Below are 12,408 nucleotides of genomic sequence, written 5' to 3'. Positions count from 1 at the left end.
GCCGAATGCCGTCCATTTGAAGGAACGCCGTAGTGCAATAACCATAGCAACTTCATTCCATAGAATTTTGAACGTCAGCCCAATGGCGTCGAGACGCTGTAGTGCAGACACATATATAATAAAGTTATTTCTGTCACACTGAAGTTCCAGCTTCGGGAAAGATGTCACACTATTTAGGTTACACAAATCAAGGTTGTATCCAGTTTGTCTAACTCGTAAAAAACGTAACAAAAACGAATATAAACAAATTTTTAATGCTTTTTTTTAAGTTTTTTCGTAACACCCCCAAAAAAAAACTCTTTTGAACCCCCTTCCCGAAAAAAAGTCCTAGATACGGCCCTGACACAAATATTGGATATTTTCTGCTCGTTGTTTTTAGTAAGGCATGCCTTAAAAAAATAAAGAAAAAACGAGCGTAACCATACCTGCCACAAGAAAGCCCAAATAATAGTGACCGATCTGGCAACAGAAACAGGTCCAGCTTGTTCTCGTTTCAGTGCCATCGTCAATAATATTTGTCCAAAAAAGCTAAATATAGCCAGAATTACAATCCAGTAAATATCCTCAGGGTCGAAAAGAAGCTGCTTCACATCCAGGATGGCTATTATCGAAAAACTTTGAATGAAGGCGAAAAACCCAAAACAGGTCTGAAAAAATATACATATTGCTTAATCAATATTTAAACTGTCTACTAGATCCTAAAATCCCATAGTAACGAGTGCACAGTGACAGCTCAGGCTTATCTTGTTCATCAATATCTGATTTATTGCTTCGTGACTTGATTTAATAATGCATAAGATGTAAAACTCACTGTATTAGAAAAAAATTCCAGGAATTTTAATGAATGGTCGTGAAAAAAGTGAAACAACAGGGAGAGAAAGAAATACAACGAACCAACTTTGAAAGTGATAGTCCACTTTCCTGAGACAAATTGGTTTCAAGTTTGTTGTTAAACCTAAAAAAAGGAATATAGGAATCGTTATGCTCACAAATCTTCCGAAAAAAAACAAAGGCGCCGCTAAAAAAATTAAATTCAGCACAAAAAAATAAACTATGTCCCATTAGAAAGGGGGAGGTACTGTTGCAAAGGCTCCCTCTCCTCACATGTGTGCACATTTTGTATATTGTTGTGCATACTTTGTAATTTAAATTTGTTGTTTATCGTAATCACATAAAAATAGACCGAGAGACAGACGGACCAAAGTTTCATCTTTTTCGGTAAACATCAATCGTCATTTATGATGTAAGTTTGCTTGGTAATTTCACCAGTTCAATTTGGATAATTTAATTCGTTATTTCCAACCTGTCATATTTCTTAGACTTTGCATAATGTTCCAAATAAAACCTAAAAACAGAAATTTAAATCTATTTTTTTTTAAGGGCAAAAACAACAATAAATCATCGACAGAGATATTTCCTTAATTAATATTTTCCTTTTGTAGGAGGGAAAGGGCGAAAAAATTTCCTGAGACTGAATCCCCCTCCCATGTTGCATATTTTATTCTTAATTCTTAAACAAGATCATGGTCCCCTGGCTCTTCCCAAATGATGTTCCTGGCCATCGATAACTTACCCAGGCAGAATTGAATTCTTTTTTGCTGTTTTTAAGCGAATAATAATAATTGGAATAATGCGGTCCGGGGATAGGGGGGGGGGGGGTTCTGGGTTGTAGCCGCCTCCAACATCTTAAGTTTTCTTGAATTTATTGGCACTTCTTATTCAAACTGTCTGTAACAATTTTTTTTTTTTACTTTTGATTTTACCCTACTCCGAAGAAAAATAATTACCCCATTCGGTAAAAGTAATCAACTTAATCTAAATTCACAAGCTTTCAGGCATGCAATTTGAAATCTATTTCCAGGGAGGCACAAAATTTTGGGGATGAGGAGGGGGGGAACTAAAACACAGCCAAATTAGACGGAAGATCTTGATATTTCATTGGAACGTACGGGCATGAAGTCTTTAATAAACTTTTCCAAAGTAAATAAAGTGCCCCAGTAGGGGGCACTTGTTAAAAAATGATATGGTCTCTATATATCTTCTTTTTTTTGTTCCGAGCACTTTGTACAGAAGTAGTGATCGTAGAAACTTGGGAGAGGGCTCATTAAATTGTAAATTGAAAGTGTTTGTGCTCATTTTGAAAGTGAAAAATGATGGGATTTAAATAAGTGCAATTTTTCAAAAAAAAGAAACCGGCATTTTTTTGGGTATTAACAATAAAGGTAATTACCATGATAGTGCTGTGATGAAGACCCTTCAACTTCCTGACGACAACATAAACATTAGCAGCAAAAATGGTTCCGCTAAACGCCACGATGGCTCCCCAAAACATATTTGGGTACGGATTAGCTGGATTAGTCTCTCCTGGGACACAGGGTGATTTTCTTTTTGATGTGAAGTTTCTTATAAAACTCATATGCTTTCCATAAAGACAGGTGGCTTCTTCTTCGAAAGTGCCGAGGTAACTTGCAACCCCTGAAGAGCTTGATGTTGCGTTGACATTTTCGTACACATCTTCTCCGAATATTATTGAAGGTCTGGCTATGAGTAAGCATCCTGTTAGCGTTAATACAATGGTTAAAGCATTCATGTACGTAAATTTTTCTTTAAGAAATATACGAGCAAAAATAGCAACAAATACAGGAACACTGAAGGTGATAACAGTAGCATCACCAAGTGGCATTTGTTTGAGGGCATAGAACTGGCTCATTAGACTCATACAGCCGAGGACAGATCTCAATACGAGCATTTTCCGCTTTCCGTACGGAAATGGATTTTGCTTATAATATAAAAGCAAGGGAAATGAAAGAAGGAAAAGTCCTAAGAATCGATATGTAGCAAGGGCAATAGGGTGCATATCCTCCATAGCTTTCACAACAATGGAGCAAATAGAAAAGCTAAAACTGGAAGCAATGGCCATAATAATCCCCATTTGATGACTTTCCCATATCCTTTTGAGACAGCCATCTCTATTCTGTTCTGCTGAATCAATTACTTTAGGGTGTGCGATCCCTTTAGTCAGATCAATTCCATTTTCTACATCTTTCGACAAACCTTGGTTATCAAATTCATTGGTAATTGTACGCTCGGAACTCTGGTCAACTGTCGCTGCAACACTTTCGATTGAATCTGATGAAGTACATGTATTGCATATAGTCACTTTCATTTTTTCCTAAAATAAAAAGTATATATTAGAATGGCTTAATTTAGAATGGTTTTGCTAGCATCTTTTCATAACAAAAAAATGAGACTTTTACATGTTACATGTTCATCCTTGGAGGTGGGATTGACTAAGCATCAGGGCTGAAGCTGTTTTTTAATTTTTATTAATAAACAATATTAAAAATTAATTTATGAAAATTAAAAATGTTTTTTTAATTTTTCTTCTCTTTTTTAAATGCACCGAACAGATTAAAACATCCATGGTAAATACAGAAAGCTGGTTTTTGTTTTCTGTTCGGCTAGCCGGGAAACACAGAAACAGAAGAGGTACTTGTTAATTATTCGGAACACACTCAAGAATTTTGCTCTGTAAGGATCTGAGAAAACCGGTTTGCCTCTCAGCAATTGGTTACAATTTTCTTAATTTGAGTGAGAAGAACTACGGTGTAGGTATATTTTAATTAAATAATTAATATATAGAGGTGGCTAGAGGTTAGTTTAGGTATTTAATATAATGTGTTGTGCGTAGCGATACGCACAACGCACATTCTAAAATAATGCATTTCCATTATTCTTTGTCCTAGTTTCCATAATTATGTTTCTAAATTATTATATTTTCTTCATATTTTGATTTATTTCATTAGGATTAACCGTACTTCACTTCTTGATTGTGCTCCGAACAATTAACAAGTAGGCTACATAAAGGAAAACAGCTAGAACAGAACATACATTCTGTTTCTAATTTTTAATCTATTTGACGGAAAAGCAAAAATAGTTATTTCTCTCTTGTTTTTGCGGTTTCCAAAATTGTGAAAGAAAAGTATGCAAATCCTTCAAATCCCTAGACGGTGCAGACAAATATGCAGCTGATGAAATGTTCTTTATCTAGTTTTTTTTCGATATTCTCTTAATTCTCTTAATTATATTTAATTTATGTAAATATAATTTAATTTAATTATAGTAAATATAATTTTATAAATTATATTATATTTATAGTTGATATTCTTTATAAGAGCCATGAGGTTGCCTACTTCACTAGATTTCAAGTAAATTTATTTTTAATTCAGCTTTGACATGGGCTAGAATTTGTGTTGCGCTCGAAAAACCCGTGCAAATGTAATTGAAGAAAAATGCATCTATGCCAAGGGGGCAGTCCTCTCATTTCTACTCACCCGTAGGTTTTGCTCTTTAATGAATCTATCTCCAAACTCATGCGTGCATAAATACCAACTGCTGCTTAAGCAAAAAAAAAACGAAGTTTCAATAGGAGAAATAATAAGTATAACATATTAGGAGCCATTAAATACTAGGTCAGGCAGCTGTCTAACACTAAATACCTTTGAAAACTCCCCCACAGACACATATACTTCTGATGAACTGTTCTCTATCATTGAGCTAGTGAAGAGCCTTATAAGGCTTCAAATATAATCATTTTAGTCACGCTTAGAAAAACGACAAAACTTTTCGCCACGAATGTTCAATTTTATTGGTACCAAGGCCGTATACAGGAGGGGGTTGGTGGGGCTTGAACCCCACCACCCGAAATATTTGTTTTACTCGTAAAAAAGTGAAATAATGCATTTAAACATATTTTTGATGCGTTTTAAATTTTTTTTATAACCCTTCCCCCTCTCCTAAACAAATACCCCCTCCCCCGAACAAAAATCCTGGATATGGCCTTGATTGGTTCTGTCAAACTATATGTTTGAATTTATTTAGTTCTTAACTGTTAATTGCTTTTTGGCGATTTTTTTTACCAGCGGTTTTCCGAATTTTTTGATTTTTATCTTGTGCTAGAAATAGAATTAGGCTTCGCAAAACTAGCTGTTCTACTAGTCGTCCCAACAGCATAAAGCATCTTCTTTTTGTCACGGTTCAAATATGTGTAAATGAAAGTAAAATCTATACCTACGCCAAGATGGGCTGTCACCCCTTCCCCCTCGTTTTCGCTCAGTCATCTTTCCTGTTGTTTTGACGAGCCCTCGAATCAAGTCTTCTGAAATTAATTCAGGCCATAAAAAGGGTGGGGAGCTCCAGGCCAGCCCCCCCCCCAAAACATCTGGTACCCCTTAAATATGAATTACTTCCCAGCCAAACATAAGTTTTTCTCATTCTTAGGCGTAGCTTCCCTAGATATTTTCGAAAAAAGACATGCAAGGTAATACCTTCGACATTTTCACGAGCACAAGTCTCTAAGGTACTCCGGAAACTAAGTAAAATGATCTAGGTTCAATGCCACTCTTTTCTGCTAAGACATGTCATAAAATATGCCAAAGAAATTTAGTCATAATACAAAAATATTAACGTCAACAATTCCTTTAATCTTAAATAAGACATAAAATTAATGAAAAACAATAGTGCATTTAAACAAAGCTCGAGACAAATATTGCGCACAAAATTTATCTAATATAGCTGAGAAGCTATAGTGACCCTCAGATCTAGTGACCCTTAGAAATATTGTCAGTTTCTATATAATTTGCTTAATTTCTACGTTTTTCAAATTTTTGCCCCCCCCCCCCCGAAAAAATGAAAAATATCCAGATTACTTGCCAAGAATCATTTTCTATTTTCATTAAAGGGCAGATTATAGCATTTGCAGTCTGAATTAATCGAAAGGGGTGCTAGTTTTTAAAGTTTTTTTTTGTAACTCCCCCCGAAAAAAATCCTGGATACGACCCTGATTTATTATATATATATATATATATATATATATATATATATATATATATATATATATATATATATATATATATATATATATATATATATATATATATATATATATATATATATATATATATATATATATATATATATATATATATATATATCCTCAATAGTAATCGAAACTTTAAAAAACAGAATTTTGATACCAATAGATGTATAAAAAGAATTGGATTTTTATGCTGATTTTAAATATATAAGTTTCATTATTTACCCATCAAAGGTTACGAGCCTGAGAAAATCTGCCTGATTTTTGAAAAAAGGGGGAAACACCCTCTAAAACTCATAGAATCTTAATGAAAAATCACACCATGAGATTCAGCGTATCAAAGAGCCCTACTGTAGAGGTTTCAAGCTTATATCTGCAAAAATGTGGAATTTTTTATCTTTTCCCAGAAGAAAGATCACGGATGCGTGTTCATTTTTTTTTTTTCAGGGGTCATCGTATCGACCCATTGGGCCTAGAACATGGGGAGAGAGCTCTTTCTACTGGAAATTAAAGTTTCTAGTGCTTTTAAGTGACCAAGAAAATGGAGGGCAGCTAGGCCTAATGTAGAGGTTTCAAACTCGTATCTGCAAAAATGAGGAATTTTGTATTTTTCGCCAGAAGAAAGATGACGGATGTGTATTTATTTTATTTTTTTTTGTTTTTTTCCCCAGGGATGATCGTATCGACCCATTGGGTCTAGAACATCAAAAGAGGGCTCATTCTAACGAAAATTGAAAGTTCTAGTGCTCTTTTTAAGTGACCAAAAAAATTCAGGGCGACTAGGCCCTCACCCACGCCACTTTTTTCCCCAAAATTGTCCGATCAAAACTCTGAGATTGCTATTTTGTTCAGCATAGTTGAAAGACCTAATAACCATGTCTTTGGAGATAACATGACCGCTCACAGCCCATGGGGAAAGGTTTTCTAGTTATAAATTTGCCCATTGCTTACGTGTAGTATTTGTTATTGGGAAGTATGCATACATTTATCGAGTGGGGAAAGGAGGACGAATTTTCTGCTGGGGTGGACTTTGCACGGGGAGAATTTTCCATGGAGAGGGAAGTTTCCGGGGGTGAACTTTTCAAGAGAAATTGTATACTGGGGGAATTTGCCAGAATTCCTATACGAAATTTCTTTTAATGTCTTGTTTTCTCCTTACCTTGACTTGCTTTATTTACTACTAATTACAAAATAAAAATCTATGGAAAAAAAACAAAAAAAAAACTGAGAAATTAAGAATAATAATGACAATAATAATAAATTATCTCCCCTCTCCCAATAAATGTTTTTTTATTTTTACTTTAAACGACCCAATGTGTTCAGCTTCCCGAACGCCAGTTGGGAAATCATTCCGAATAACTGGAGCCAAGCACCGAATTTTGAAAACTTCACGTATGGTGTCTTAATATTCAACTATAAAATTTTCCGTCTCTCTAGTTACATACCTATGGAGTGAACTATTTACGCGAACATAATTTGTAAAAACTGGAGGACATACATCATTCCAACATCTATAGGCAAAAATAGCAGCTTGGTAATCGCCAATCTGACCAATGTTAAGCGCTCTTAATTTTTTAAAACATGACGCGGTATCATTCACATTTTCTATATAATTCCCAAGAAGACGTACTGTTTTATTTTGTAAAATCTGCACTCTTTTGAAATTTGCGTAAAAATTGCTAGACCAAAAGACACAACCATAAGAAATATAAGGCGCAACAATATTATGATACAATAATAAAAGAGCCGATAATGGTAAAAAATGCTTCAAACGACGCAAAATTCCCAGACCTCTAGCAACTTTAGCTGCAACAAGATCACTATGGTGCTTCCAAGACAAATTACAATCAAGCTGGAAGCCCAAATAACGCACCTCATGCACCTGTGACAAAGGCTTACCATTAAAAAATATCTCTATCAACACTCGGAGGCTTACCAACTCTCCTAAAAATCATAAAATTAGTTTTTTTAACATTCACTGACAAAAGGCTCAAACTTGTAAATACATAAAATGACTTTAAAACCCCATTTACTTTCAACAATAGATCATCAATCATTCGACTAGACATAGTTAAAGCAGTATCATTCACAAAAGTCGTGATAAAACACTCCGGTAAGTAAAAACGCATTGAATCAACATACACAAGGTACAGAAGTGGTCCCAAGAAAGATCCCTGAGGTACACCACACTTCACTTGATAGGGAGAAGAAAATGAATCATTTAAAACAACTTGAATAGATCTTCCACTTAAAAAACTATCAAACCATTTCAGATAATTACCACGAACTCCAAGGGACTGTAGACGTTTGAGTAAAATTTTAAAATCCACTGTATCAAACGCCTTTCTAAAATCAATAAAAACAGTCAAAGGGATTTCACCACGTTCAAAGCATCTATTTACAATATCACAGAGATAATGCACGGCGTCCGACGTTGAGTGACCTTTCCTAAAGCCGAACTGAGTTTCACTTAACATCCCTGTTTTCGTAAGGTAATCATATAGCCTTTTATGCACAATTTTTTCAAATATTTTTGAAAACAGGGGAAGGATTGATATAGGTCTATAATTTTCGATATCTAGTTTAGATCCACCATTATGGAGGGGGATGACTTTTGCCCTTTTAAGCGCTTCGGGGAATACCCCAGTTTCAAGGGAAAGATTGATTATGTGGACGAGACATGGTATTAAATAACACATCACTGATTTAAAAGCCTTCAAATTAATTCCATCTGTCCCTGCTGAATTAGATTTGATTGTTTTCACAACCTTCAGAATTTCATCTCCAGTAAACGGTTGAAATTCAATTTCATTTTCAATTCCTCTTTCATCCAAAATTTTGTCCTCCAAGGAATCATATTATTAAAATTCACTAACCCTTCCGCCTGCACATTTTGACCAATACTTGAAAAGAACTCAGCAAATTTATTAGTAATAATCGTTTCATCACTCACTGCTTCTCCTTGAATCAGCAGCGAATTGGGTGGACCGACTCTATTTACGCGTGTAGGTGTTAAGGATAATTGTCCGGGGTAAATTTTCACCAGGATTGAATTTTCCAGAGGATATTTCCATGGGGAGGGGTATTTTTCTGTGGAGTGGAGCCATATTTCCTGGCCTTATTTAAAAAACGATCAGAAATTAATCTTAAGAAACAAGTTTTTTCAACTGAAAGTAAGGAGCAAAATTAAAACTTAAAACGAACAGAAATTATTAACTATATAAGGGGGGTTGCCCCCTCCTCAACATCTCGCTCTTTACGCTAAAGCTTAAAGTTTGTCCAAATTCTTTAAAAATGACTACTGAAACACAAGGGTCGTTTAATTAGAACAATAAGTAACCTTCTTAAAAGAACCGAAAAACTTTAGCGTGAAGATTGAGGTGTTGAGGAGGGGGCAACCCCCCTTATGTACGTAATAATTTATGTTCGTTTTAAGTTTTAATGTTGTCCTTACTTTTTGTTGAAATAACTTGTTTTCTTTATTAAATTTCTGGTGAATGTAGACATTCACCAGTAAATGTCCAAAATTGCTTTTTCTCTGTTTGGATTCAATTAGCTTTGCAAGTCAGCTTTTTCAGTCTTATGCAAGCTATGAAGATGGTAAAAGTTAAGGTTAGGTTAGATTATGTTTGGTTATATTAGGCTAAATTTGGCTATAAATATCAGAATTGGGTTAAAAACCTAGCCTAATCTAACTAAATCTAACCTAAACTTTCATCATCAAACCTTGCATTAAATTGAAAAAGTTGACAGGCAACCTTGACTAATATATAAGTAACAAAACGAGTGTTTAAAAAAAAGTAAAGAACTCCATTAAACCAAAAATGAACAAAAATATAATTAAATAATCTACCAAGCATACAACTACCACAAATCAGTATCAATAAATAAATAATACCCAAAACAAACAGAAATTAAAATAAATAACAGAGTGAAGCTCAAAACGAGTCGATATTAATATGAGTAGGGTTCTAAACCCATATGCTTTCTAAAAGCCAGAATATAATTTGTGCTTTACTGAAAAAAAAAACAAATGAATTTACTGAAGAAAATGTGCATTGTCAGTTTAATATACATATGCTAATATTTATTCCTTAAAATCTTAATTAATTTGTTATTTCTTAAAGTTATAAAAATGAAAACATTTGAAAGAATTTTTTTAAGAAATGTAAAAGAAACAAACCGCTATCTCAAAATTTTGATTAGATCTGCTTGGGGAAATGGTGGGCGTGAGAGGGGGGTTAGTTGCCCTCCAATCACTTTCGACTATTAAAAAGAGCACTAGCCCTTCAAAATTCCAATCGAATGAGGCCCTTTTTGAAGCTTCTACGACAATGCTTTCTATAAAAACCTTATATGCCCACAGGGCATAACTTACAACCCTTGCCGTTAGGGCTGTGGGGGGAGTGTCCTCTTTAAAGACATATTTTCCAGATATTTCAACTACGTTGAACAAAACGGCTATCTCAAAATTTTGATTGGATGTGTTTAGGGAAATGGTAGGTGTGGAAGGGGTGTTAGTTGCCTTCCAGTCTTTCGGCTATTAAAAAGGGCACAAGCCCTTCCAATTTTCAAGCGAATGAGACCTTTTCAATGTTTCAACGGCAACTCCTTCGATACGGAGTGCCCTGGTCTAAAACAAAGAAACAAATAAACGATACATTGTGCCAACATCGTTCTTTACTTAGGCAGCGCTATTGCGCTGCCTAAGTAAAATATAATTCTTTAAATATAATACCTTAGAAACAAATTTGGGCTATATATTTGCGCATTAGGGGGGGTTAAAATAAAGCGGGTCTGCATGCAAAATGTCTTTTTTCTGCATATTACGAAGTAAGAATTGTTTTCTAACTTCAAACTGTCCAAAAACTTTACCCCCCCCCCTTAATGTGAAAATATACAGCCTAAATTATATATTTCCCATCTATTCTGTCACTTGTCTTTGTCTTGTCTCACGCAAAGCTTAAAGAAACTAACGAAGAAACCGGTTTGTTCTGGAGTTTCACACAGCGTAAACTTGAGTGTGTGTCGTATAATACACAAGTACTATATATATATATATATATATATATATATATATATATATATATATATATATATATATATATATATATATATATATAAATGAAAACCCTTTGATAATTTTGCCTAAGCGAAAACCAAGTTCCAAAATTTAATGGACAGCTAACTTTAGAAGCTTCACGCTGCTTCTCATAAACTTGTAGCCGTGAGCATTTATCAAGGGTGGATCCAGGATTTTTTTTTCGGTGGGGGGGGGGTACTAATTTTTGACTCAGTTTTCGACTAATTTTACTGATTTTTACCTAGGTTTTACTAATTTTAGACTTATTTTTGACTCGGTCAAAAATTTCGGGGGAGGTTCAAACGGGGTAACCCCCCCCCCCTGAATACGGCCTTGGCATTTATGGCAGTAATTAGGCATGTATGTAGAAATTGAGTTTGGGTGGGTAGGGCTAAGGTCGAAGGTACACATAAAAAGGTCAAAGGCACCAGCACATATACAAACAAAAACCCTTCGATAATTTTGCCTAAGCGAAAACCAAGTTCCAAAATTTAATAAACAACTAACTTTAGAAGCTTCACGCTCCTTCTCATAAACTTGTGGCCGTGAGCAGTTATGGCAATAATCAGGCATGCATGTAGAAATTGAGTTTGGGAGAGTAAGGGGTAAGGTCAAAGGTCCGCATAAAAAGAGGAATTGTGTGAAAAATTTGAGAATTGTAAAATAGTGGGATTTTTATAGAACCAAAAAGGTTCTTACATTGGTTGGGAGAGGGTCTCGGATTCTGAGACCACTGAGATCTCTCTCTCCCTGAAGTTTCAAGCCTTTGCTTATTTTGTCCCATATTTTGTTCGTATTTCGTATATTCGTAGTTTTACGTAAAATTCACCAACCCCCTCCCCCCTACCACAATAAACCCCTCCTGTTGACCTGTTGAAGTTGCCTTCGTTGACTTGTATACAACTAGTAACAACATTTACAGGAGGAAAAACTTAAAATTCAGCGGTTGTAGACACAAACCCTTCCCCACACCTAAAAATAGTGCTATTCACAGCCTAATATTTGATCTGATTTCCTTTTTTTACCTTTTTAAGCACTGTCCTCTCTGTCTTATCATATTGATCCACAGGAATGTAAGACATTTGATTAACTATCTCTGAGTTGATGACAAACTAGAACAATAACCGAGAACACAAAGTGAGAAAATGAATATTCATGTTATGATAATTTAATAACATCATTTCTCCAAGATGTCTGATAAGTACCGCAATCTAAATATTACCTCCCATTATTTGGATTAGGTTCGCATTCGCAGTTCGGCATTGGATCAAATTCGTTTAGTCAGTGCTGTTGTTTTCAGAACAGTTTACCTTTACTGACGTACAGGGCCGTATCTAGGATTGTTGTTTTAGGAGGGGGTTGTTTTTTTAGGGGGGGGGGAGGGTGATAGTTTACACAAAATAACGCATCAAAAATTTGTTTGTATGCATTTTTTTTACGTTTTTACGAG

General features: G+C 34.9%; 1 protein-coding gene across 3 annotated transcripts in view; it reads right to left on the bottom strand.

Moving 5' to 3' along the window:
• LOC148946565 (solute carrier family 35 member G1-like) overlaps nt 1-12,085 on the bottom strand; it is a 32,717-nt gene extending 20,632 nt beyond the window's left edge. For 2 of the 3 annotated variants that reach the window (XM_089097046.1, XM_089097045.1), the window contains exons 1-3: nt 11,984-12,085; nt 2,231-3,172; nt 426-647 (exon numbers count right to left, since the gene is read on the bottom strand). In XM_089097046.1, coding sequence (XP_088953172.1) covers nt 426-647; nt 2,231-3,172; nt 11,984-12,040 — 1,221 coding nt within the window. In that variant the 5' untranslated portion in view covers nt 12,041-12,085. Of the gene's footprint in view, nt 1-425; nt 648-2,230; nt 3,173-5,327; nt 5,351-11,983 lie in introns of those variants that run through there. The other variant, XM_089097047.1, reaches the window with a different exon arrangement.
• Between the last annotated feature and the right edge of the window lie 323 nt (nt 12,086-12,408).

This window comes from Artemia sp. Qi Xiang Cuo, chromosome 11 (assembly GCF_049724085.1).
Source record: "Artemia sp. Qi Xiang Cuo chromosome 11, ASM4972408v1, whole genome shotgun sequence".
NCBI lineage: Eukaryota > Metazoa > Arthropoda > Branchiopoda > Anostraca > Artemiidae > Artemia > Artemia sp. Qi Xiang Cuo.
This window is presented reverse-complemented; position numbering and strand designations above follow the sequence as displayed.